Source organism: Silurus meridionalis, chromosome 26 (genome assembly GCF_014805685.1).
Source record: "Silurus meridionalis isolate SWU-2019-XX chromosome 26, ASM1480568v1, whole genome shotgun sequence".
Classification (NCBI taxonomy): Eukaryota; Metazoa; Chordata; class Actinopteri; order Siluriformes; family Siluridae; genus Silurus; species Silurus meridionalis.
This window is the reverse complement of record NC_060909.1, coordinates 10,906,851-10,933,649: the sequence shown is the minus strand read 5'-3', so window position 1 is coordinate 10,933,649 and position 26,799 is coordinate 10,906,851. Positions and strand designations below refer to the sequence as shown.

Here is a 26,799-nt window from a genome sequence, read left to right as displayed (position 1 = left end):
AAATTCAGATCTCTACTGCAGGAAAATCAATTCCAATCAAAAGTGCTATAGAAATAAACTTGACTTTACTTGACTTGGTTGAAATTGCAATGAATAATGACAGAACCAGTTTCAGATTTTCACAATATTTATCCACGAACACTGATATTTAAGCAAATTTAACATCACACATTACATTACAGCATGCTATAATTAGTGAAATGTAACCTCACTTGCATCTCAGCTACACCATCTGAGGCATGGAATCGGGTCACATTACTTATATTCAGAACAAAATACGACATTAAAAATAAACACAAATAAAATAGCTCTTGCTTCCCAAGCTGTACTAGCATTACTCTTAATAAAGAAAAATATAATTTATGGAAAGACACAGAACAATTTAATAATTTTTGGTGTGGACATACACAGCAATAAATAGAAGAATTAATGAATAAATAGATAACATTTCCAATGATGATCAAAATATTATTCAATAATTATACAGTGAACGAATTAAAGTGCTGAAATCGTATACAGAATATTGCACAGGCTTCATAAATAATTTTTTGTTTTGCGTTCAATCATGGACCATTGAGGAGGAGCGTCAGGATGTACACCACCAGACTGCAGACGTGGCAGAAAGGACAGACTTCAGCTGTTACTCCTAATGACCTGCCTGTGGACAAGCAGATGGAAAATAGAAGTTGATTTACTTGGTTTTATTTACTTTAGAGGTCATGCTATGAGACAGACAGAGATGCACCTCTGAAATCCACGGGTTTGTCCTCGAGTGGGTTGAGCACCATGGACAGTGCAGTCTGCTGAACAGTGCTGAGCATTGAACGCTGAGCCTCGGTCACCATTACAGCCTGCTCGTATGAGAACACGCTGATCTGTTCTTGATTAAACACCACCTACACGTGAAACAAAATGCACAAAATTTACACAAGAATGCTGTGTGTTTATAGCACTGTTATATACACCAGTGTTTGGACAGTTAAAATGTGCAATGTGTACAATCTGTTGCTGCAGGCAAGAACCTTTCTCAAGTGTCTGTTTCCAGTTTTGCAGACTTCACACATTTATTCAATTATATTTCAAAGCAGAAGGTACATTTCTGGAATTTGGAAGATACCCTTGATAGATTCAGATCAACTATTTATTTATTTAAAGTTTTATTTGTACGGCACTTTTAACAATAGACAGTGTCACAAATGACATTTTTAATGTTTTATTTTTTATTGTTATTTAGATAAAATACAATTTAAATGTATGAGTTCATTCTTAATGAACAAGCCAGAGGCAATGATGGCATAATAAACTCCTAAATATGAAGAAATCTTACCAGAAAACCAGACTCACAAGTGAACCCATTCTCATCTGTGTACCAGAGTGCAATTATTATTAGTTTTCTTCTATAAATGTGAACTATATGGCCAGAAAGTGTAAATGTGCAACCAGGGAATTAATCATTATATCAAAGCGTGTTTAAGAGATAAATCGTTTGTGAGAGAGGTGAAGAGTGTGTGAGTGTGTGAGTGTGTGTGTGTTTGTGAGTGAGTGAGAGAGTAAGAGAGAGAGAGAGAGAGAGAGAGAGAGATTATTTCTCTGATTTTATGTTTAGATTGTCAATCATTTTGTATATCACTATACATTGTCCTTGATAATTTACACTGTTTGCAATCATTTATCCCCTAAATCATATTGATTAAAATCTATTACATTTTTATTTGATTTCTTCCATTCTTTACATTGCCCTTCCTTTGCACTTGCTTTGGCAATACAACCGAAAAATGAAGAAGGAAAAAAGTGGTTTAATCCGAAAGTCATGAGGTTAAATCCCAGTTACACCAAGCTGGCAGTTTTGGGCCCCTGAAAAAAGGCCCTCAACCCCAATAGCTGCTCAGCTGTATGAATGAGATAATTGTAAGTCGCTCTGGATAAGGGCATGTGCCAAAAAGCCACAAATATAAAATGGATATGAATACCAGATCAATTTAATTATGTTCAAGATATATTTACTTGCTAAGAAGTAGATTTGTTGTGTACAAATTTGAGCAAATCAAATATATCTCTTTTTTCATTAGTGTTTAACATACAAGGATGTTTGTACTTTGTTCACATTCTAGGGAACGAGTATCCAAACCCATCCATAAGGCTTTTACTTGTATGCATACAAGGATTGTGGGCCAAAATCGAGCAGTCATATTGTGTACCTACAGCTCGTAATGATGATGATGACGACCATCATCATCATCATCATAATCAGCCCTCACAGTTCTTTTTTCTTTAGACTCTGAAAACCATGGAGACACTCACCGCAAACTTTTTGGCTGCAATGAGAGAGATGGCGAGTGGTGTGATACCCTCTATCTGCTCCTTCGCCAGGGCAGACATGGCCATGTCAGGAATTCCAGCTGTATGCACGAAAGACAAGAATAAAACACTAGAATGATACTAGACAACCTTACAAAACCTATAAGCAATTAGCCTAAAAAAGTGTAAACACTTGGAAATATCATGTAGTGTATGCATAGACTGAAGTTCTAAACTTCATAAGAAAACTGCATTATACACTGTTTCTGGATTTCAATTTAAAATACACTGCATTAAAACATTCATGATTTAAAGTAAACAATCTCACCAGTGAATGCTCCGATCTCAAGAAACACCTCTGGACCCCAGGAGCTTACGGGTCCAAACACCTGAGTGTTGCAGAGCAGAGAGACGGCGGCCTGCAGCTGATCCTCAGAACACGATAGATTCAGACGCCCCAACCACAACACGGCCTTACTGACAACACAAATAACAGCAATGTTATACAATAAATTACCAACAGTGTCATACCACACAACAGAATCATTCTAGAGCTGCTTTATTTATCTGGTTTGGTTGTTTATTTGTACTGTACTATTCTTACTGCTTTTCACTTTACTTTTATATTTCTTTATTATTTAGACTATAGCAATAGTGTTATAAATGTCCTGTTTATTTATTTATACTATATAATTGTTTCTGTTGAATAGTTATTTATTTATACTTTATTATTAGTTAACCCTTAGATCTGTTTTTTTACTATATTACTATTATTATTATGATATTATTTATTTATATTATAACATTACTATCTATGTGTTATGTCTAATACAATGTATCATTACTATTATTATTTATAATATTAATATATTTATTTATTATTTATACCATATTCTTGGAACTTATTTATTTATACTATAGCATTATTCTCTTATTTATTTAGTTGTTTATATTTATTCAGTTGTTTATACGTGTTTGATAATATAGTTTAAAGTTTAAATTGTAAACAAAAAAGTTTCATTATAATAAAAACTAAAAAAGTTGTATTTTCCAAAGTTTATTTCTTTACTTATTTATACTATATATACAATGTAATTGTAATTTATTGTATATTCATGTAACTATATCTAATAATAAGAAGAAAAGCAGTGACACCAACAGTAAAAAACAATATTTTTCTGCTTGTTTGAGAATTAGAAATGAATCTGTAACACACTTTCTGTACATTTCTCTACTAATCTTTTTAATCTGACATTTTAGTAGTGGTAAATAAGTCTTTTAAAAAACATGTAATTTGCATAATCTTACCTGAATTCTACAGGATTGAGAGTGTTGATGACAGGAGCTTCAATCCCACAAATGATGTGTCCCAGAGCTACTAAAAAGCTGGAATTCAGCTGGCCTGGGTTTTGTTTGGTCAAGTTCAACACAGTGGAGAACAAAACTCCCAACTGGCAAGAGGGCCAAGTATTAAAAAAAAATATATAGTATACAGTAATATTACATATTATATGTATAATAATATATAATTTTATTTAAATGTATATATATATATATATATATATATATATATATATATATATATATATATATATATATATATATATATATATATATATATGTCTGTGTGTGTGTATTATATATATATATATATATATATATATATATATATATATATATATATATATATATAAACCCAATCACTGTCATAAATATATGGAATATATATATATATGTGAGCTTTCACATTACTGTAAAAATCTCAGTGTTTAGAGATAAAATGGGGGAAAATGTAAATAAAAAGAAAAATACAGTTCAAGTTTTGGAATTCTGACAAATTTTTGATTTTCTCTGCATTTATACAAGAGCACTCTGCTAGAGCAGGCTGCATATAAAAGGACCATATAAATAAAAGCATTTTCATGGTTTAAGTTTTCTTTAATTCAAGGTGCTGAACAATTAAATTGGGTAGAAATTTGCATTATATGGTGTGTTAAACTAATGCTGACTGCGTCTCATAAAATTCAGGCACACGTTTTAAAAGTTAGCAATAAGATGTTAACAAATTTGGTCAGAAAGTTGTTTAGACACTCCCCAATCAGTGTACCAAATTAAAAGGATTCAAAATGATTGACTAGCATAGACACTACCATATACACTGTAGCAATAAGAAAAGGAGGAAGCAAATAAGGAAGAAGAAGAGGTAAAATAACAGTAGCTTGCATACACATCTTCGGTGCTTGGGGTAAAACTTAACTCTAATCTATTTAACATTTATTTGTGAGTTAATAGCGAATGCTAACCAATGCTAACATTAATACAAAAGTGCAGTGCTGGAATGTTGGCATCTACTGGTACCTGCTTTCTGGTCCAGGTGCTAACAGCTCCCAAAGGTGCAAAAGAGAGGATTTCAGACAGTTTAAGCGACGACAGTTCATCCAGAGAAAGTTGTGTGGCGATGCGACCCAGCTGAGCGATGACTGATGGTGTGAAAGAGGAAACAGCTCCATACACCTGCAAACACACACCTTACAGTGTTCAGCACAATTGTTTATTTACATATTTAAATTTACACTACACTATCTATCAGAAATATTTACACTTTTCCTCAAAAAGTAATTAATAAGTAAAGTCCTCAAACGCAACAAAAAAAAAAAAAGAAGTAAATAAATTAAGATAAAAAGGCTTTGATATTCATTATAAATCATGTGTGTTACTACATTAAATTTTACACAATTTAAATGATTTGTTAAATCATTTGCCTCTTTGGTTTTGTGGAGCAGTAGCAAGAGCTGGTCAGAGGTAAAGGACGGATCTTGACCGATGAGCTCAAGGCACTGGCGGAAAGCCGATACGGACATGTTCACCAGGCTGATTACAGGCCAAACAGCCGGCGCGGTCACCTGCACACTTTCACAGGATGGAGGTGTGCTGGAGTCTGAGAGTGACGCTGTAGGGGGCAGTTAAGGTTATCTTTAGTGACACCTTTTTGGCATACCCATTTTATACTTGCTAAACACAGCTGTACACAGATAAAATCACGTAAAAGAAAAATGTTTTCCCCCCCAAGCAATCTACCTCATGAACACTTAAATGCCCCCACCCCCTATTGTGCAATAAAAATAAATATAAAAAAAATGTGCAATACCACTTTCTTTCACAATCTCATTTTATTTCTCTTTTTTTTTTTTAAGATAAAAAGGCTTTGATATTCATTATAAATCATGTGTGTTTAAATGATTTGTTAAATCATTTGCCTCTTTGGTTTTGTGGAGCAGTAGCAAGAGCTGGTCAGAGGTAAAGGACGGATCTTGACCGATGAGCTCAAGGCACTGGCGGAAAGCCGATACGGACATGTTCACCAGGCTGATTACAGGCCAAACAGCCGGCGCGGTCACCTGCACACTTTCACAGGATGGAGGTGTGCTGGAGTCTGAGAGTGACGCTGTAGGGGGCAGTTAAGGTTATCTTTAGTGACACCTTTTTGGCATACCCATTTTATACTTGCTAAACACAGCTGTACACAGATAAAATCACGTAAAAGAAAAATGTTTTCCCCCCCAAGCAATCTACCTCATGAACACTTAAATGCCCCCACCCCCTATTGTGCAATAAAAATAAATATAAAAAAAATGTGCAATACCACTTTCTTTCACAATCTCATTTTATTTCTCTTTTTTTTTACTTTATTTCTCTTTTCTAAAAATGTGCAACTGGAAGCTTCTGCCACTAAAACAAATTCATTTTAGGTGAAAACGTACTTGGCAATAAAGCTCTTTCTGCTTCTGAAGTAGATCCAGGTAAAGAGTTTCAGTAAACATTTACATAAAATGTGCAAAAAGTATAATGTCTTTGACTTTAACCAATGCATGGACGATTGTGCTACATCAGCATGTGTCCAGCGTATGGCACAACCATGCCATAATAAAACGATCAGCAGAGATCAGACTTTTTCTTCATTTTGATGCTTGATTTGAACATTTACTGAAGTTTTGATATAATTTTCTACACTGTTTTGCTGCAACATGATTGGCTGACTGCATAAATGAACAAGTGTTCCTAATAAAATGGACATTTCGTGTACATTAAGTTTGCACAAAAATATATATATATATTTTTAAACTTATGAAGTATTGAGATCAGTAGTAATTGATGTGTGTGTGTTATCCCTCTTTTAAATGCTATATATATATATATATACAGGAGTGCAGAATTATTAGGCAAGTTGTATTTTTGAGGATTAATTTTATTTGAGGATTAATTTGAACAACAACCATGTTCTCAATGAACACAAAAACTCATTAATATCAAAGCTGAATATTTTTGGAAGTAGTTTTAGTTTTAGCTATTTTAGGGGGATATCTGTGTGTGCAGGTGACTATTACTGTGCATAATTATTAGGCAACTTAACAAAAACAAATTCATACCCATTTCAATTATTTATTTTACCAGTGAAACCAATATAACATCTCAACATTCACAAATATACATTTCTGACATTCAAAACCAAACAAAACAAATCAGTGACCAATATAGCCACCTTTCTTTGCAAGGACACTCAAAAGCCTGCCATCCATGGATTCTGTCAGTGTTTTGATCTGTTCACCATCAACATTGCGTGCAGCAGCAACCACAGCCTCCCAGACACTGTTCAGAGAGGTGTACTGTTTTCCTCCTTGTAAATCGCACATTTGATGATGGACCACAGGTTCTCAATGGGGTTCAGATCAGGTGAACAAGGAGGCCATATCATTAGATTTTCTTCTTTTATACCCTTTCTTGCCAGCCACGCTGTGGAGTACTTGGACGTGTGTGATGGAGCATTGTCCTGCATGAAAATCATGTTTTTCTTGAAGGATGCAGACTTCTTCCTGTACCACTGCTTGAAGAAGGTGTCTTCCAGAAACTGGCAGTAGGACTGGGAGTTCAGCTTGACTCCATCCTCAACCCGAAAAGGCCCCACAAGCTCATCTTTGATGATACCAGCCCAAACCAGTACTCCACCTCCACCTTGCTGGCGCCTGAGTCGGACTGGAGCTCTCTGCCCTTTACCAATCCAGCCACGGGCCCATCCATCTGGCCCATCAAGACTCACTCTCATTTCATCAGTCCATAAAACCTTAGAAAATCAGTCTTGAGATATTTCTTGGCCCAGTCTTGACGTTTCAGCTTGTGTGTCTTGTTCAGTGGTGGTCGACTTTCTGCCTTTCTTACCTTGGCCATGTCTCTGAGTATTGCACACCTTGTGCTTTTGGGCACCCAGTGATGTTGCAGCTCTGAAATATGGCCAAACTGGTGGCAAGTGGCATCTTGGCAGCTGCACGCTTGACTTTTCTCAGTTCACGGGCAGTTATTTTGCGCCTTGGTTTTTCCACACGCTTCTTGCGACCCTGTTGACTATTTTGAATGAAACGCTTGATTGTTCGATGATCACGCTCAGAAGCTTGGCTATTTTAAGACTGCTGCATCCTCTGCAATATATCTCACTATTTTTGACTTTTCTGAGCCTGTCAAGTCCTTCTTTTGACCCATTTTGCCAAAGGAAAGGAAGTTGCCTAATAATTATGCACACCTGATATAGGGTGTTGATGTCATTAGACCACACCCTTCTCATTACAGAGATGCACATCACCTAATATGCTTAATTGGTAGTAGGCTTTCCAGCCTATACAGCTTGGAGTAAGACAACATGCATAACGAGGATGATGTGGTCAAAATACTCATTTGCCTAATAATTCTGCACTCCTGTATATATGTATATATGTATATATATATATATATATATATATATATATATATATATATATATATATATATATATGTTATATGCTAATTTCACTTAGCAAAAGAAAATATGTTAAATATAGAATTTTTTGTCTCTATTAATAATATTCTACTTATAGAACAAGTTTGAAATGAATGGAATTAGATTTTAGAGTATATATATATATATATATATATATATATATATATATATATATATATATATATATAGATAGATAGATAGATAGATAGATAGATAGATTAACTACTTGATTGTAATCATGGAGCAGGAAATAATCCGATACATTCGACTATATTTGTTATTAATATTTGCTATGATGTTATTCCTTGCAGCTGAATCACATATCATGAAAAAAAATGAGGTTCTTACAGCGTCCCGGTTTCAGCAAGCCTGAGAAATACTGAAGCACAAACTGTTTGTTGGATAAGAGCGCTTCGTCATCGTCACGCTGTTCACACAGAGAGCCGATGTTGCTGCTTTCCCACTGCTTCTGGCTGATAAACAGCCTCTCGATACGCTCCAGACTCATCAAAGCCTACAAAGAAAAATACCCCCTTACACTTTCACATTCTATATTCTGAGGGTTATTGATTAATTTTCTTCAGCACCTGCTCTCTCAGTAGTGCATGCGTATTTTCACTTTTTTAAATGTGTCGTCGTTTCTATGGTAACACTTACACCAGGGCTTGTACAGTGAATAACAGCTGATATACTATATTTGATATACTGTATATGCTTTGTATCTGGTTGTATCTCCGATTGAAACCCTGGAAAATCTTTACACGCTGTGGTTTCTTGATAACGTGCCATTTTTATTTTTTACGTACTCAAAAACAGAAACGAGAGACTGGTAGGAGAACCATGTTTATAGCTGCTATAACAATTGAACAACGAAATAAAAACATAAGGATGTGCTGTTAAAGGAAATTAATCAACATGGGGGGGAGGGTGATGATGATGATGATGATACTGACTCTGTTTCATCAAACCACCCATCATTGCTTATTTCCATATAACAGCACAACACAGAGTCTTTTATTGCTTACTTTACAGAATTAACAGCAGTAAAGTGCTGAGCTGACAAAAAGACATACCGGAGGAATTAGCTGAATGATCTCTTGTGGCAGGAAGAAGAGGAACCTGTCTACTTGAATCAGGGTTGTTGCGTTCCACTTTTGGACTGGGCTTAAAGAAGAAGAAAACAAAAAAGAATTAGTGAATTAATTTTGTCGTTGCAGTGTTAAATATCAAACTAGTATTTTCAACAAAATAAAAAATATCAGATTAAGCGTAGAGCATTTTTGCTCACCCGAATGTTCCAGCTTCCTGCATCATCAAGGCCACTGCGTCTCTTTTACTAGCACTATAACAGAAGCCACGGAGAAACTCGATGCTGTCCACGAAGAATCTCCTTTCCAGCTGCACAAAGACTGTGTCCATCACAAATGTCGCCATAATTCCCAATGAACGAAACTCCACCTCAGTGTATGTACCAGTGTTCAGGCCCTAAACAATAAAATAACACAGTGATGTAATAAATAGATGAATGGAAATTTGGACCAAAGTATTGGGACACCTGACTTTTTTTAAGCCATAGGCGGTTCTTCCCCAAACTGGAGGCACACCATTGTATATTATATCTTTGGATATGGAAGCATGGCATTTTCCCTTCCTGTTCCAGCATGACAAGATATGGTTTTATAAGGTCTGGAGAGGAAGATCTTCAGTGGACTGCTCTAGAGCTCTGACCTCAACCCTACTGAACACCTTTGGAATGAATTGGGACACTGACTGCACCCATAGGCCTCCTCTCCCTACATCAGTAGCTGACTTTACCAACACCCTTGTAACTGAATGAGCACAAATCTCCACAAAAACACTCCAAAATCTAGTGGAACATCATTCCCAGAAGAGTGGAAGCTGTTATAACAGCAAAAGGGGACTAAATGTGGATTGTGATGTTCAAAAAGAACATACAAATTTTTTGTCGGCTGTCCACAAACTTTGTAACTACAGTGTAAATTTACTTATTTAACTAAGAAAAAGCTCAATTAGTTTTGAATGTATCCACTCGATATAACCTGATTGATTTGTAAAATGTATGAATGTTGGTAAGAATTTAAATCCCAAAAAATACCATAAGTTCAGAAAAACCTTATCTACTCATGCTCCTGAGTGCATGTAAATTTATGCCTGAACGGACTAACAAATTAAAAAATCGACGTTACGTACTTAATTTGCACAGATTACTGCACATCTGGATTATACAGTTGAGTTTCTATTGCTTATTTTGATCACATTTACAACGTTTAGCAAACATAATAATAACGCGTTTGTTTTACTCTAGATTTGTAGTAAATGAAATGCAGACAGGTCATAAAAAAAGATTGGTCTTTCGTTTTTCATTCACTAATTGCCATTTAAAAAAGATTTTCTTGAAATTATGCTAATTAGTATGAAAATTCATATTTTCATAATGAAAATTATTTTATGGAAAACATTTTTTTCTCAACAAATAAACGTTTTTCGTTGACTTTTTGCCCTTTTTTAAAAAGGTTTTTATGAAGTTGGGCTTTTAAATATAAATAAATTATTTTCAATTAAGTTATTATATAAATGTTCATAATAACTATAATTTTGTTAAGAAAATATTGCCCATGATGGAGTTTATGTTACAGCTAAGATGAAGACTGACCAGGCTCTGCACCATCTTGTCCACCAGCATGCTCTGTTTGATCCTAGGCATAAGCAGGAAGTACTGAGGATCCAGAACAAACATTCTCCTCAGAGAGTCCATTATCACTGTGGAGAACGTCTTAATGGTGCTGATCCTACAAAACAACACCTTTTTATTATTAAACCATACAATACAATAAAAAAACATGATCTACTTTATCTATACAGCAGTTAGCTATATTGAGAGGTAAATCTTGTTCGTATTTTAAGCGAAAAAATGTCTCATTTCAAAACGTACTTGATAGATTTAGTGCAAAATGTTTACATCTGATTGGTCGAAAAAGTCTAACATTTCCATAACAGTAGCGCTAATGAATTTATACATTGCAGATTGTTTTTGCGTCACACTGTTTGTGTGTCTTTGAGCATTTTATTAACCGCAAGAATAAGAAAACTGCAGGACATTCAATGACATTAAATTCAATTATGTACAGACATAAATATTCTGTCATTCCTTAATAAATACAATAAAGACAGATTTCTGTGGTATAAATAGAAAAAACCCTTTGTTCTGTTATCATAAAATAATAAGCAGTACAATTAACTCTGACTGTTTTTGACAACACGGAGTGTTTTATTTCTTACTCATCTGATTCTCATTTTATTGTATTATGCACGATTTAGCTTCTCACACACATTTTTCAACCACAAATTAACTTAGTTATGCAGTAATAAAAAAAGACTTACGGGATAGCCAGAGCGATTTGAGCTCCCATCTCACCGAGCAGCTCGGGAAAGAAGTTGGACTTGTACAGTTCTTCAATCAAACACCGTTTCTAGAGCAGAAAATTCAGTTTTTGAGCGCACGTGTTTCTAAAAGTCCACAAATGTGTATTTTTATCTTGTTTTTTTAATAGACATACTAATGACGGCTGAAGAGGCACTGGCTGCTCTCTCAGGACCTGCAGAAGGTCACGGATTGAGGACATGGATAAAGAATTCTGGAAAAGCTTCACCAAAACGTTACAGCTTATGCCCTGTGCAACTGTTCCCAAAGACCTGGACACAAATGCACACAAAATACATGTACAAAGCATGTAATATTTCGAAATTAACAAATATGTATGTCAGGGCCGGCAAGTATGTGTGTGTGTGTGATACTTAAACACTGAAATGATGTTAGGCTGACACTCACTTGAAACGCTGCACTGTGAGACTTGATGAACCTCTCATGACCTCAGTAAACAGAGTTTTAGCCTGCAGGAGATGCAGCACATAAACATCTTAAACATCAGGACACTGAAGAAACATATTTTATTGTGTGTTCAAGGTGTGTGTGTGTCTGTTGTGTACTCCAAGTGTTTGTAACGTGTTGTTGTGCTTGAATCTGGTGCTGTGTTCCATGTATGTATATATTTGTTCTAGGTGTGTGTACTTGTGTCTTCCAGGTGTGCGTAACTGTTATGTCTTTCTGTTGTGTATTTTAGGTGTACATGTAGATCTGTTGTGTGTTCCAGGTGTGTATGTAGACCTGTTGCATATTCCATGGGTATGTGGACCCATGTTACATTTTTGTTTTTGGATGTGATCCTGCTGTGTGTTCCAGGCATGTATGTGATCCTGTAGTGTGTTCCAGGTGTGTATGTGATCCTGTTGTGTGTTCCAGGCATGTATGTGATCCTGTAGTGTGTTCCAGGTGTGTATGTGACACTGTTGTGTGTTCCAAGTGTGTATGTGAACCTGTTGTGTGTTCCAGGTGTGTATGTGATCCTGTTGTGTGTTCTAGGTGTGCATGTGGTCCTGTTGTGTATTCCAGGTGTGTATGTGAACCTGTTGCTTACTCTGTGTCTGTAAATACCTGTTGTGTGTTCCAGGTGTATGTGTAAGAAGCAGTGCTGTTGGTCAGAAGATAAGCTCTTGGCATCACACACAGAAGGGGTGTGTCAGAGAGCAGAGGTGCCACCCCATGTAACCATGTGACCATTGCTGGAGCAGCCTGACATAATGAGATACAACAGCATATGTTACATAGAAAATTTTAGCCATACAATCAGTAATAATGTGTATGTTTGTGTTTGTGTGTGTGTGTGCTTTCACCTTACCCAGAGCTTTGTAGTAATGGTGTTGACTTGTGGAGGAGTCAGTTTAGGTGTGTACTGGCTGAAGTTGGACAGGGCAGAAAGCAGGACACTTGAGGACATTGACGAGAGAGTCTCGACTCTCAATCCACTCAGTAGGGAGCCTAACTTTGGTAAAGTTCCTGTATCAAACAACTGCCAAAACACACACACACACTATCATAGTTGTCACAATACAGCCGTCCAATCAATCAAAATTTTAAAACATGTTTTGTTTAGTCAAAAGAAATCTGTCAGTGTGTTGTACAAAGCCATATTGATTCAAAGCAAAAACATGATCTACTTTGTGAAGGCGGGTGATTATGAGGACATTCACTGTTCTATCATTATCAGTGCATTATTGGGCCTCACAAAGGGATAAAATCTCACACAGAGACATGTTATTGACTTTGTAAGAATGTAAAAGATTATAAAAACTACTGCTTACACACTATACTTTAGCAACTACATGGAAACATTTAAAATCTTTTTGTTTTTAAAATCTGTAAACGGGCTTGTTTTGTGTAAGAAGTGGCCAATTGTGAGGACATTCAATGCTTTTTGGTCCTCATAAAGAGCTAAAAAAACATGCATATTCTAACAACATACACACACTTACATGTATACATACTTCACATTTCACTACAAAAGCAACTTACATTCAAGCTGGAGGAGATCTTGTCTATGATCACAGCAGCCTGAAATATAAAAATAATTAAGAATTTTAAAAATAATATTAAAAACACCAGTCTAGGTCTCTATTCTAACATTAAAAAAAAAACTGTATTTAAAAACTGCTGATTCAGCATGTAAATTTTTAGTTTTTAAATTTTTTTCTTTTAAATGTAATACAGTGGAACCCGCTTATCTCGACCTCGGTTATCTCGACAACCCTATTAAGTCGACATTTTTGAAGTGGAACCGCCAAATTCTCGCTTTGTCTAAGCATTTTTTATCGGTTATGTCGATTCTTTTATGTCGCCGAACCCCGATATCTCGAGCACAAGGGGGGAAAAATTTACCGGGATACACATGAGCGATAACAACGACCGTCGTGAACCAACATATACCAACAATAACGGACAGTAAGAGTGTGGAAGTTTAAATAGGAGCTGGTGATGATAATAAACGAGCACCATATGTGCACAATTGAAGCGGAGCTTCAGAGAAAGCGGCCGAGAAAGCACCTGACACGCTGAAGGGGGCGCCGAAGGGGGCGTGGCAGGTGGATTCCTGACAGATAAACATGTACTGTATGTATTTTTATAGCATGACTTCATCAAACAAATCGCGGCAACGCTGTTGTGTAAAAAAAACCTTCAAAAAAAACACGTGCATGCACATTCTCATTTATTAACGCACATCATGTACATAAAGAAATTTCAAGCACGTTAATAAATTGCCGCCATTTTGATTTTCGTTTATCTCGATCATCGGTTATCTTGATGCTTTTTTGGCAACCCCCTAGGACATCGACATAACCGGGTTCCACTGTATTAGAATGCAATAAGAAATTCTTTTAATTTTTACAATTATTTTTAACAATTGAAAGAATAGTTTTTTCACCCTTTTCAGAAAAAAAAAGTAAATGTCTATTTGTAAGAGTTTTCTCCAATAAACCTCTTGATATAACCCTTTTTCTTTACTCAAAACAATTATTCGCCAGTTTAGCAGATCCACTGGCCACACACGTCACTATGACGATGTAGAAATAATAGTCCTGTAGTCCTGCTGTTCAACATAATGTATTGGCACCAACTTCCTGTCTATTGGTGCAAAGGGACCACCATAGAACAGATATTATTGGGGAGGTGGATAATTTAATCTCCTGTGTCTCTTCTGCGCTCTTTCTGCTTACCTTATGGCTGTGGAGAGCCTCGTATTTAAATGGTCATGCAAAACGCTTCCATGGTCTCACTCACACACACACACACACACACACACACACACACACACACACACACACACACACACACACACACACACACACACACACCCCTTTTCAGCTGCATTCCATCTGTTAATGTGTCCTTAGGGCTTGACCCATGTGACCCCTGATCTCTCTTAATACCCTGAATGAATGTAGGATTATAACAGCTGGTGACTGGAAATGAATTCCTTATTGTTTAAAAGCTCTGAAGGAAAACGATGAGATGAAATGAGATGAGGTGAGATGAGCGCGAGTTATGATGAGAGAGAGCAGCATGTTTTTTTTTTTTTTCTTTTCAACATCAAATATTTTTCCAAGTAGAGCATTTTTTTGGATTTTTTTGGGTTCTGCAACCATTTAAGAGGCCCAGATTCAGGGTCATAAATCGCTGAAAGATCTGTAGTCAAAAATCAAGGTTTTGGGTTAACACAGAATCCAGCATGTCAATTCTGAACCACCAGTCACCAACCAAATTTAATGATCCACCAAGAAATCTTATAGTGGGTATGAGGGCATTTTACCTGACAGCTGTTTTATTTGTGTTTATTTTTTTTTTTTTACATATTTTTAAAAATGTTCATTTCTCCTTCAGTAGATCAGGAACCATATTTCCTCTATTTACTCCCTGCTTTATTTTATTAAGTGTAACTCTTTGGAGGAAAAAAAAAAGAAATTTTGTCTCGTACACGTATGAAGCTTTGTTATACGATGGTACTTTGTTTTTTGCACAGGCTTCCCAACTCAGCGACAACAGCCAAGAAGTTTGATTAGATTGTTTTTTAGTCAAATACAAATATCACTTATAAATGTATTATACTGTATATTGTAATGTATTTTTAATTTTATATGAATATTTTCTGGGTCCTGGAACACATTATCCGAATTTCCATTATTTCTTATTGAGAAATTCGCTTCGTTATACGTATGATTTGGTTTGAGTATACTTATCTGAAAGAATTACTTTTGAAAACCGAGGTTCCACTGTATATAGTCGCACATGCATTTTAAACCAATTAAGAGACCATGGACATTTTGTCAACATTGGGGCTCTATTTTTGTTACAAAGCAAATCATTTATCACATCAGTAATTTGGGAGAGATTTATGAATGTACCTATTTACTTTTACGAAGATATGTTGAAAAAAAAGGAAAAAAATACATATGTTTTAATATATTTGAAAATGTTTACATATGTTAATATGTAAAATATTAAATATTACACGTTAGCAGATAAAAGCATGTGGTTTTAAAATGTTTTAATGAAATAAAAAATAAATAAATAAATCTTTCCAAACATTTTTTAAAATAGCGTTTAAAATATCCTAAAACCTATTGACTGGAGAATTTTAGTAAACATGGGACCACTTTTTCTGGTAAAGAGTTTATGATGTGTAAAGTGTAGTTCATTACACCCCTATTTACTGTAATGTTAATTTATATAACACAAGAGCTTTAGTTTGAGTTGAAACGTCCAAGTACTCGTGATTACATTACATTTTACAGTTGAATGATATATTACAGTTTAATTTCATATAATTACATTATTAATTGTATAACATGTCTTTACCGGTCCTGCTGAGGGGTACAGATAGTTCTGGAATGTATTATAGTTGAATGTATTATAAATGATATAAAACAGTGTAAAGCAGACACACTGCATACCTGTGTAGGGGTGAAGGGAATAGAGGTGAGAGCACTTAAGACAGGAACAAGCTGTGCTTGGCTGAGCTGCTGCAGAAACTCCACCCCCAACAGAGGTAGAAGTGGTACAAGCTGAGAAACCTTCTGAGGACTAAGAGTGGCAGGAGACTGGAGCTCAGACCCGTTTACAAACAGCACACTGAAAATCTACAGCAGCACACACACAGAGGACCAAATTTATACAATATCACTAGCATGTGTTTTCGTTAAAACAATGCCTGTGGTTATTCATTTAATTTCCAGTCCTTACCATGTAGCTCGGAACGCTAGTGCCATGTGTTATGCACGTCCTGATGTTCTCCTGGATAACCGGGAACGTACTGGTGCCCACATATGCTAGTAGGTCACCCACATTAGCTTGGCATGTCAGGTTGGCTAACCTAACATGGAACAAAATCATAAAAAGCTTTTATTTTCAAATCAACAGTAATTGAGATAAAGTTTAACTTTAAGTAAAAAAAAAAAACTAAAAAGAATGTGAGACCTTTCATATTGTATGTTAAATTTTTTTTTCCATGATTGAAGATGTAGTACAGTATTTTTTGGCTAAAATGATGTATGAAAAGGAGTGAAAATGTTTAATTTCTCTTCAGATATGTGTCAAACTGATATGCCTATTATTATTATTTAATAGATGCCATAATAACCTTCTGAACCTAGTTTAGTTAAACCGCAGTATCTCTTGATCATGTCATTTCTCTTCAGATATTTCTTTTTAATGTATATATTTAAAAAAAGACCTTTGCATTTGGTAAAATATTATGACCAAATATTATAGTTATCATGAAATTTCTCAATAAAATCCAATACGCCTTAATGTACCTTGTAATAAATCTAATACTGTATTATCAGTACATGAATACAAAAAATTGACAAAACTTTGAACCATTTAAGCAAACACACACCCAAAAACAGGTCAAATCCATTTAGAATGTCATTTTTTGCTAATATTTTCAGACTGATTTACAAAGAATCGCCATGTCGAAACCTAAAAAGAATTCCAATTATCTGCACGAGTGTTATGCACACCTGCTTAACTGTTCTGCTGTGAGGTTTTTGTATAGGCCAAAAACACTCTGTGCTACAAACTGCTGCTTCATAGCTCCCAAATTATTCTTTAGAAGAACATCCAGACCATTCAAGACCTAAAAGTAAAAAAAAGAAAAAGAAAAGAGACTGGTTACATATAATGATTAATAACCAAACTGAAACCCTATACAGCTGAATAAGAAGTCCAATACATAACGAATAGCTCCAGTGTTGGATCACTGGTAGGAAATTTTTCAGAACACCTTCCTTTGTATGTGCTCTTTGAGCACCCAACTACACGTTTATCTTTAATTCATGACCCTGTATTTTCTTACAGGAGACGAATTTGCAGACTTGTTTCTTACAAAAGGAGCCATCTGACTGGCGATAAACCTTCATCCAGAACCAGGTTCGGGTGTCGCAGTAAAGGTGGCGTGGCTGTTACCTGAGCAGGTGAGAGATGCTGGAAGCTGTGGAACGGCAGGTACGCGATCAGGTTACCAAAGTCCTGGATGAAGGACGGGCCGCCTGCTGTTACATTTGCAGCACTGAGAGACTGACTAAACCATGAGCCGAATGCCTGACGCTGATCCGATGATAAACCGGGGATGATGCTGTTAATCAGGTTTATTCTGTGGGAAAGATTGACGAACAATATGGTCATGTTTATCATTTTGATTTGTCTCTGTTCTGCTATTTGTCTTCATTTTAAACACAACAAATCTTTAATATGAACTGATTTGATTTACAGTCATGATTGACTATCAAGTTGACTATCAAGAGATCAAGTTGCAAAATATACATATTTCACCATTCTGAGTTTTCAAACTCGGTGCTAGTTCAGTGGTTAAGATGTTGGATTTCTGGTCAAATGCCCATGAGTTCAAATCCCAGCACCACCAAGCTACCACTACTGAGCCCTTGAGCAAGACAAGGTACAAAGCAAAACCATACCATCTCTGGGACTTTTTCTCAAATGAAACTCCTTAAACGTATGGATAAACTTGGAGACTAATTTCTTATTAAAAATTTGTTTTATCCACAATCAATTTATTTCTATAAAGTTGCTTTAGGACTATTGCCCATTGTTTAAACCACTATACAATACATTTGAATTGAAAAGACTAAAATGATTGAAAAGCTCAGTGTGCTTTGTGAATAAACAGGTCACTCACTCACGCTATGAGATTAGTTTGTAGTGGTGGGAGAGAGATGATTTCCTCTGGTTGGGAAAGACTCAGGAGAGGGACAAGGTCATAAAACAGGGCCGCATCTTGTTTGAGGTGGGTTTGGATCAGCACAGACAACATGGTGCGCAAATAGTTCTGAGTCAGCTACAAGAAAAGACACAAACACAGGATATCTCAATCTAAAGATACAAAGATTGTACAAAAATGATCAGACAAATGCTTTGTTTGATGAAAGAAATATCAGCGTGTGCCAAAAAGACATAGTAAATAAAAATACACATCAATCAGCCACAGCATTAAAACCAAGAACAGGTGAAGTAAAAGCCATTGATTATATTGTTGCAGTGACATCTGTCAAGGGGTTGGATTTATTAGATAGCAAGTGATCGGTCCGAGCGTAAGGCTTTGAGCAACTTGGGTCACATTTTGATTGATAGACAACAGGGTCAGAGCATCTCCAAGATGACAGGTCTTGTACGGTCTTCCTGGTGTTCAGTGGTTTATACCTACCAAATGTGTTACAAGGAGAGACAACTGGAAATCTGGTGACACGGTCATGGGCTCTATGGCTCATGTGGGGAGCAAAGGCTAGCCCTCTGGTCCGATCCCAAAAAAGAGCTAGCTCTGACAGAAAGCTATATGGGGCGAGCAGCTGCAGACAAATCATAGTGCCCATGATAACCCCTGTCTAGCACTAAAAGCACCTACAATGGGAATAAAAGCATTAAATCTGCATTAGGGAGCAATTGAAGAAGGTGCTCTGGCCAGGTGTGGATGGCTGGTGTTTGCCAATAACCTGGGAGGAAATGGCACCAGGATGTATTATAAGTAGCAGGCATGTTGGTGGAGACAGTGTGATGCTTTGGGCAATGTTCTGCTTGGAAAACATGCACACTGGCATTAATATTGATTTTACTTTGATACCTAAACAATGTTGCAGACCAAGAACAATATCCCCTTACAGCTATATTTTGTTTCAGCAGGATAATAAGCTCTGTCAAACTGCCAAAATTGCTCTGGACTAGTCTGAGAAAGATGACAAACAGATTTATATGCAAAAAATCAACACAAATTATTCCTTCCTTTTGAAAATGTTTACCTGCAAGATTTCCTGTTCCGGTTATAGTAGTGCAAAATCAGTCTCATGGTGTTAATATCCACTGAACTCAGCACGGCTCTCAGACGTGTAAGAGGGATCTGGAAATATTGCTGAAAAAAAAGTTGGAAAAAAGCCAAATCGGTGAAAATAAAGTAATGAATTAAAAGCTAAAAACACGTGGAAGCACAGTTTACGATAAACTACTGTGTTCTAACCTTGATAAAAAATGAAGCATCACTGGAGACATCTCTTCCTGTTTGCATTAGGCTTGTGAGGACTTTCTAAAAAACACACAAACAAACACACACACACGCCTCTTAGTGTAAAACGTACACCTGGCATCGAAAAATTCATCAGCGCCTTAATCGATACGGTACCATCATTAACACAAAAAAGGTTTAACAACAATAAACACAAGATATTAGAGTTAAGTGTCAATGTAAGCAACAAATCAAATGTCGCTAGGTTAATGTTACATGTACGAGACGCGAAATGTCTGATATCTGTTACAGGATGGACATCGTACACCAGGTAGTAACCTTTCCACTTCGAGTCAATTACACCAGACAACAGGTCTAACACTGCTGTCTAACGGACACTCATGAGTAATTAACTGTTAAAATAATTAGATTAATGATAAATCTCAGGAATTCCGCATAAAAATGCCGGAGTTTACATTACACTTAAATAGTAACATTAGTGTTAAATATTATATATATATATACATACACATACACACACACACACACACACACACACACACACACACACACACACACACACACAGGTTTTAAGGTTTTAAGAGGGTTTATAGAATTATTTATTTTCCTAAAAACAATGAATACACAATTTTTATTAATTAGATAAATTCAAATGAGGTCAAATATTTTACTTTAAACTGTTTCTTTTGCCATTATTGTAGCTATTATTAAAGTTTCGGCTTTCAATTTCCTGCTGTTTTATATTTTAAATCTCTTTCATCACTTTATTGTACAGTATAAGCTGTTTTAAATGTACTTTAAAAATATCGAGAAAAAACAAAAAACAAACTGCGCACTTTTTTCCAGGTATTTTTGAGTAGTATTTTACTATCAAGGTAGGAGACCCTTTTGATATTTTTGTCAATAATTCTGGACCCAAATCCTAAAATGATTGGACCCACAGTAAAAAATATTTTATTGATTCAGTGTCTGGACTATTCTTCCTTGAACCCATATTAGCAGTTGTCTATGGTGGAATAGATATTTTACCTGAAAATATAAAAAAAAGTGAATAACAAACATTTAAACAAATGTTTTTTTCACTTTATATTGAATATAAACAAAAACACAAAAAAACTAACCGCAAAGCACTGAAGGACCACTTGCTTCTTGCTGAAGCTCGTTTCCTGCTCCAGGAAAGCAGACACAGAGTCCAGGACGCTTTGTCCAATGTTATCAGTCACCTGCAATGTTGTTAACCCATTTTCTTCCATAACAAGCATCAGAATTACCCACAAACTGGTTGCTTGTTTGACCATTGAAGTCACCTCTTCAGTCATCATTTTCTCAACACGTGGCAGGAGAGACTCCACGCTGCATCGTAGAAATACCTGAAAGACCTGAAGCTGAGGGATATCTGGCTGGCAAACGGTGTTTAAGTCTATACTGCATGACCAGTTCAGTCTGCTGATAATCTCTTTCACCAGACACGGTTGACTCTCGGTGCCATTTGTATTACTTGAGCTGCTGCTGCTTGTGTTGTTAGACTGGGCAACCCTTGAGTAGTTTGAGCAGGTGGCACACAAAGCAATCACCCAGTGATTGGCAGGATCTTGAACTACATGAGACAGCACAGCAGGCTTGCCACAGATTGAGGAGATAAAATTCGCTTGATCATAATCCCAGCAGAGTGCCACAAGAGCAGTATTAGGAACATTAACTGTCCAGTTTGCATACAGACATTGCTCAGAGGGTTTGAAACCCATTAGATTCTCTTTACCAGACCCAGTGAGGTTGGAGCATTGCTCCAGCAACCAGGTGTTGTCCAAATTGGCAAGGAGGTTCTGTAGGACAGTGGTGTTGGCGCATACTTTGTGGACAAAGTTTGCCGTGTCGAGATCAGCACAAAGAGCAAGGTCAGTCATATCTACGATGCCTGGTTTAGTCCAATCTGAATACAAGCAAACTTTCGGAAGCAAGTCTGAGGTGTCGTTATCAGAACACACCGATTTCAACCACTGGTTCTGGGGGTCGAGGATTAGACGAGCTAACAATGTCATGTTACAACATACATTAAGATGAAATGCTACCATGTCAAATTTCCAACATAGACCAATTACTGATGGATGCACAGGTAAAACAGTCCAGACGGAATATTTACACAAATCAGACATGCCGGGAATTGTAGGATAGGCAGTCGGTGGACTTGTAGTTACTGAGGTTGTTACTGTTGGTAAGAAGGTTGAGTTCACACTAGCAGAGAGGGTTGGACTGATGACAGGAAGACGAGTGGTGGTGGAGACAGTTGGGGAGGCTTTGATAAGAGAAGAAGAAAGGATGAGGTTAGAGGCTGTTGGGATGTTTGTTAATGCCGAAGGAGATGGACTGAGCAAGAGGAAAGCGGTTGATGTGCTAGAAAGAATGAGATTGGGGGATGGTGAGGAAGAAGAAGCGATGCTGAAGGACAATGGTGGTACTTTTGATGGAGAAAGATCAACACTGGAGGAGAATTCTTTTGTAAAATTCAAAGGGGTTGTAAGAGAAAGAGTGGTGAATGTTGATGGGGTTGTTTGGACAAGTGATGGAGAAAGGGTTGTGCTAGAAAATGAGGCTGCCACTGCTGAGGTGTTTGTTGGAGAAACTGATGATGAAATGATCGAGTTCAGTGGAGTTGCTGGAGGTATAGTGGTGCTTGATACTACAGGTGGAACTGATGAAGAACTTTTAATATAGAGTGTGCAATATGTTTGCACCCAATCACTGCCCATTTTGAGGACTAAGGCGTTGAGGAATGAGGTGTTGGTGCAGACCTGGCTCACAAATTGAGGCTCATCATATTGTATGCACAGGGATATTTGATCCGTCGAGATTGTCTTCAAGTTGCTCCATTCAGAGTAACGGCACATTTCTGCAACTAGCGTGTTAATGTCGTTCGGGAGAGATGTTGTTACCTCAGTACAGTTGGGTATTATCCAGGTATTTTCGCTGTTGGAGAAAATCGTGATGTAAAAATCCATACTCTGGCATAAAAGCGCCCCCATTTTTGCCTGATCATTAGTCCAGCACAGAGCCACAATAGAAGGGTCGAGCGTTTGAAGATCCCACTGCTCATATGTGCATAATTGCAAGACCATGTATCTATCGGAAACGTTTGTGCAGTACTCCCACACCCAGCTATTGCTCGGGTTCCCGATGAGAGCCTGCATTACAGGAACATCATTACACACGCCCTGGAGAAAAGCTTCGGGGTCGTTGTCACTACACATAGTAACCAGACCCGGATCAATGGTGTCCACCGATGTCCAGTTTGCATAATTGCAGAAAAGCTGGCTGAGGCTAAGAGTGGACCGTGAAACTCTCTGGGTTGCTTCTGAAGGCAAAGGTGGGCAAGGTTCCAAAAGGGGTGATACGATTAACTCAATCATATGGCAGGTATTTCTCCATACCAGAGTTAGTTCAGCGTGGGATAGGGTGCTCAGAGATTCACAAATATAATAAAGAGTGTCTGGAACTTGAGATCTACTGCCTATAATCTCATTACAAATGGTGTTATTAAGTTGTGTAACATCCTGTTCATCGCAGGTCAGTTGTGTTACAGTGCCGTCCAGTACAGAGGCGAAAGATCGTATGCTCGGGATTTCATAGGCAGTTTGACATGCCAAGTCTGTATTGCTGCACGGAGGTACGCCCACTGTCAAAAACATGTTCAGGATTGAATCTCCAAAGGACCAACTCAGATTCTGGCTAATGCCCCTGGATGAAACAAAAATATTTCATAACATTTTTAATATAACCTTCACTGCAGAATACAGGGTGAATAAAAAAATGTCAACACTTAATGGTGATACTTTTCCTTTCTGTGTTTAATTCTTTACAGTTTAATACCCCCCCTCCAATCTTCACTTGGACACAAATTCATACATATACTTGCACAATGTTTAATTTATGTCTGTAAACCCAAAACCCAAAACCCAGAAAGAGACTACTGAAATTAAATGGCTGTACATAATTTGTTAGCAGGGGCCCAGAGACCAATACAGTTTCCATGAAGGGCCACCAAACAAATTTAGTGCTCTGTGTTCAAAAGGTATATAATAAACATTTCTGTAAGTTGCAATAAAAAAACTCTAAGAAACCCACTGTTCATAAGCAATAAAACTGGACAAGCTGAAACTCACCATATTAGAAGTTGTTTAAGGTCACCTGTATACAAAAAAAAAAAAAAAAAAAAAAAAAGAGTTGCATCCAGGTTACTGCAAACGCGTGATTTTAAGCTCAAAGCATTAAGTTTTAAAAGTTGCATTATGTTTCAACACAACATCATCAACTAACCCTGAGGACAATGTTGAGACTGGTTCAGCGTAGGAGCCTCAATTCCGAACTGCAATCCGACTGTTACGAGTTCCACTAAAGACTTGAGAAAGTCTACCATAAGACGAGAGAAGTCTAACATCAAAGGAGACAAGGACAAGTCTATAAAAGCGTTCCATACAGTCCAAAAGTTCTCAGAAAGCTGTAGAGACCAGATGGCACTCAGCATCTCATAAAGAGCGTTGAGCTGTGACTGTGCCCCAGTCGGATCTCCACTCTTCTGAAAACTGTTTAATGGACATGTCTGAGATTTAATGGAAGTCAGGAAGGACATAAGCGGCCCACCTAACTTAGGAAGCAGAGCTTCAGTCAAAACGGCCTGCCACCCACACTCCGTCCTGTTAGCTAACCGACAAACCAGAGCACGAAGGAAGCCGTCCATCAGTATCGGCTGGGACGTTTGGTATAAACCATTGAGAAGATTTAGGTAAGAGTTCAGAATGGGCGGCTCTGTGTTGAGACTGGTTCTACTCGTGCCTTGGGTCTGATAAAGGTTTGACCCAAACCTGGTTCTGACCCTCATTTTCTCCTTCTCCTCGGCTTCTTTGGTTTTTAATGAACGAGTTTTCTCCATGAGAACATCTCGAGCTTTCTCAGAGTCACTGGATTTGGAGTTGAACTCGGTCCGACGAGTGATGAGATTCTTCAAGACTTTTTGCTCATCATTAACAAACCCTGGGCACCACAATAATAATAAGAAGTAGAAGACGGAGAAGAAACAAATGAGTCAGGTTTTGCATTGTTATTGCAAACAGGTGTCACAAATGTGTATCAATGTTCTTTATTTCATGTAATACTCAAATCCTCAAAACAACAACTCCAATTTATTTTCAAATGACGCACTAAAAATTTATATATATACACAGTACAGACCAACAGTTTAGACACACCTTCTCATTCAAAGAGTTCTCTTTATTTTCATGACTATGAAAATTGTAGAGTCACACTGAAGGCATCAAAACTATGAATTAACACGTGGAATTATATACAATACAAAAAAGTGTGAAACAACTGAAAATATGTCATATTGTAGGTTCTTCAAAGTAGCCACCTTTTGCTTAGATTACTGCTTTGCACACTCTTGGCATTCTCTTGATGCCTACTTTGAAGAACCTACAATATGACATATTTTCAGTTCACTTTTTTGTATTGTATATAATTCCACATGTGTTAATTCATAGTTTTGATGCCTTCAGTGTGACTCTACAATTTTCATAGTCATGAAAATAAAGAAAACTCTTTGAATGAGCAGGTGTATCCAAACTTTTGGTCTGTACTGTAATTTATATATATATATATATATATATATATATATATATATATATATATATATATATATATATATATATATATTTTAATACCTCATTCTATTTTTATACTAAACCAATTTTTCTGAATACATTAAAACAATTATAAACTATAAAAATATATACAAATATTTTACATTTTATCAATCCAACATTTTTCCCTTTATGACAAGGAATGTCAATCTTATACAGTACATCCTATGAATCACAAAAAATGCCATTTTTTTTTATTACTGCCTCCATTAGGAAGAACTCAAACATGTCAGGAAAACTAACATCATAAAGACAGACTTACCGACTACAGTACAGGCTGTAAGAAGTAAAATACATCCAGTGCAGTGCATCTTCTCCAACACACTCAAGGGTTCCTGAAATTAATTGTTAAAGTGTGATACTGAAGCTTATATTTGTAATTTTGTTGGATCATTTGAGAATTTTCAAAAAGAAAAATACATTAAAAAAATCAGTCTCCTCCAGATATCTTAGATATGTCCAAGTTAACAAAAAGCGGCAGCAGAGCCGAAACTGTGCCTCGAGGTCTGAGTTGAGTAGTGTGTGTGTTACATTTCGGGGCAATTCCCAACACACAAGCAACACCCCCCACCCACACCCACACCCACACCCACACACACTCCAATATCTCCTTCTAACCCAATCCATAGTAAAGAGGTAATTAAAACCAAAAAGAGGAAGAAACAGGTGCAAACGGATTGGAGCAACGGAATAATCACGACTAAATAATTTATTACAGCTGTTAATTAATTGAGACCTGCTTTAAGGTGGAACGCACCTGAGCAAATATCGAAGAGGCTGCTTTCTGACAACGAGGGAGAAAGAGAAGGAAAAACAAACATATAATATAAAAAGCATATAAAAATTATATCAGACAAAACCACAACCAAATGTCATAACTGAATTATTATTATTAAATTTCTTTTTTTAATTCTCCATGATTCTATTGATTTAATCATAAACTTACAGAAGTGTTTGTTCTGCTAATAAATTAAGTAAAAAGGAAATAATTATTATATCTGATAGGAGCCCATATTGGGAGTTAAAAAAAAAAAAACAAAAAAAAAAAAATACACTACATCAT

General features: G+C 36.6%; 2 protein-coding genes across 2 annotated transcripts; both read right to left on the bottom strand.

Moving 5' to 3' along the window:
• Positions 1 to 114: 114 nt before the first annotated feature.
• LOC124380022 (stereocilin-like) lies at positions 115 to 5,282 on the bottom strand. Its single transcript, XM_046840692.1, has 7 exons — positions 5,061 to 5,282; positions 4,657 to 4,812; positions 3,607 to 3,749; positions 2,627 to 2,775; positions 2,302 to 2,399; positions 746 to 896; positions 115 to 658 (listed from the first exon to the last, which is right to left on the bottom strand). The coding sequence occupies exons 1-7, from the start codon at positions 5,157 to 5,159 to the stop codon at positions 564 to 566; spliced, it is 891 nt and encodes a 296-aa protein (XP_046696648.1). The 5' UTR covers positions 5,160 to 5,282; the 3' UTR covers positions 115 to 563.
• Positions 5,198 to 23,186, bottom strand: strc1 (stereocilin 1). The gene is made up of 20 exons (XM_046840037.1): positions 21,168 to 23,186; positions 20,041 to 20,106; positions 19,826 to 19,935; positions 18,716 to 18,870; positions 17,982 to 18,168; positions 17,537 to 17,652; positions 16,758 to 16,887; positions 16,469 to 16,654; positions 13,536 to 13,574; positions 12,862 to 13,032; positions 12,618 to 12,755; positions 11,955 to 12,016; positions 11,683 to 11,818; positions 11,507 to 11,595; positions 10,779 to 10,914; positions 9,393 to 9,589; positions 9,178 to 9,268; positions 8,453 to 8,618; positions 5,556 to 5,743; positions 5,198 to 5,320 (listed from the first exon to the last, which is right to left on the bottom strand). Exons 4-20 carry the CDS (start codon positions 18,844 to 18,846, stop codon positions 5,198 to 5,200), a joined length of 2,286 nt encoding a protein of 761 aa, XP_046695993.1. The 5' UTR covers positions 18,847 to 18,870; positions 19,826 to 19,935; positions 20,041 to 20,106; positions 21,168 to 23,186.
• Between the last annotated feature and the right edge of the window lie 3,613 nt (positions 23,187 to 26,799).

Bases quoted from the DNA above. Each gene is read 5' to 3' on its own strand.
- strc1 (XM_046840037.1), bottom strand. From the start codon at position 18,846: ATGTTGTCTGTGCTGATCCAAACCCACCTCAAACAAGATGCGGCCCTG. The intron at 13,575-16,468 runs GTATGCAGTGTG...TTTATATTTCAG, and splicing joins TTCCCTTCACCCCTACACAG to GCTGCTGTGATCATAGACAA. The intron at 12,756-12,861 runs GTAAGGTGAAAG...TCATTATGTCAG, and splicing joins CCATTACTACAAAGCTCTGG to GCTGCTCCAGCAATGGTCAC.
- LOC124380022 (XM_046840692.1), bottom strand. From the start codon at position 5,159: ATGTCCGTATCGGCTTTCCGCCAGTGCCTTGAGCTCATCGGTCAAGAT. The intron at 2,776-3,606 runs GTAAGATTATGC...TTGTGTTGTCAG, and splicing joins CTCAATCCTGTAGAATTCAG to TAAGGCCGTGTTGTGGTTGG. The intron at 2,400-2,626 runs GTGAGATTGTTT...TCGTGCATACAG, and splicing joins TGAGATCGGAGCATTCACTG to CTGGAATTCCTGACATGGCC.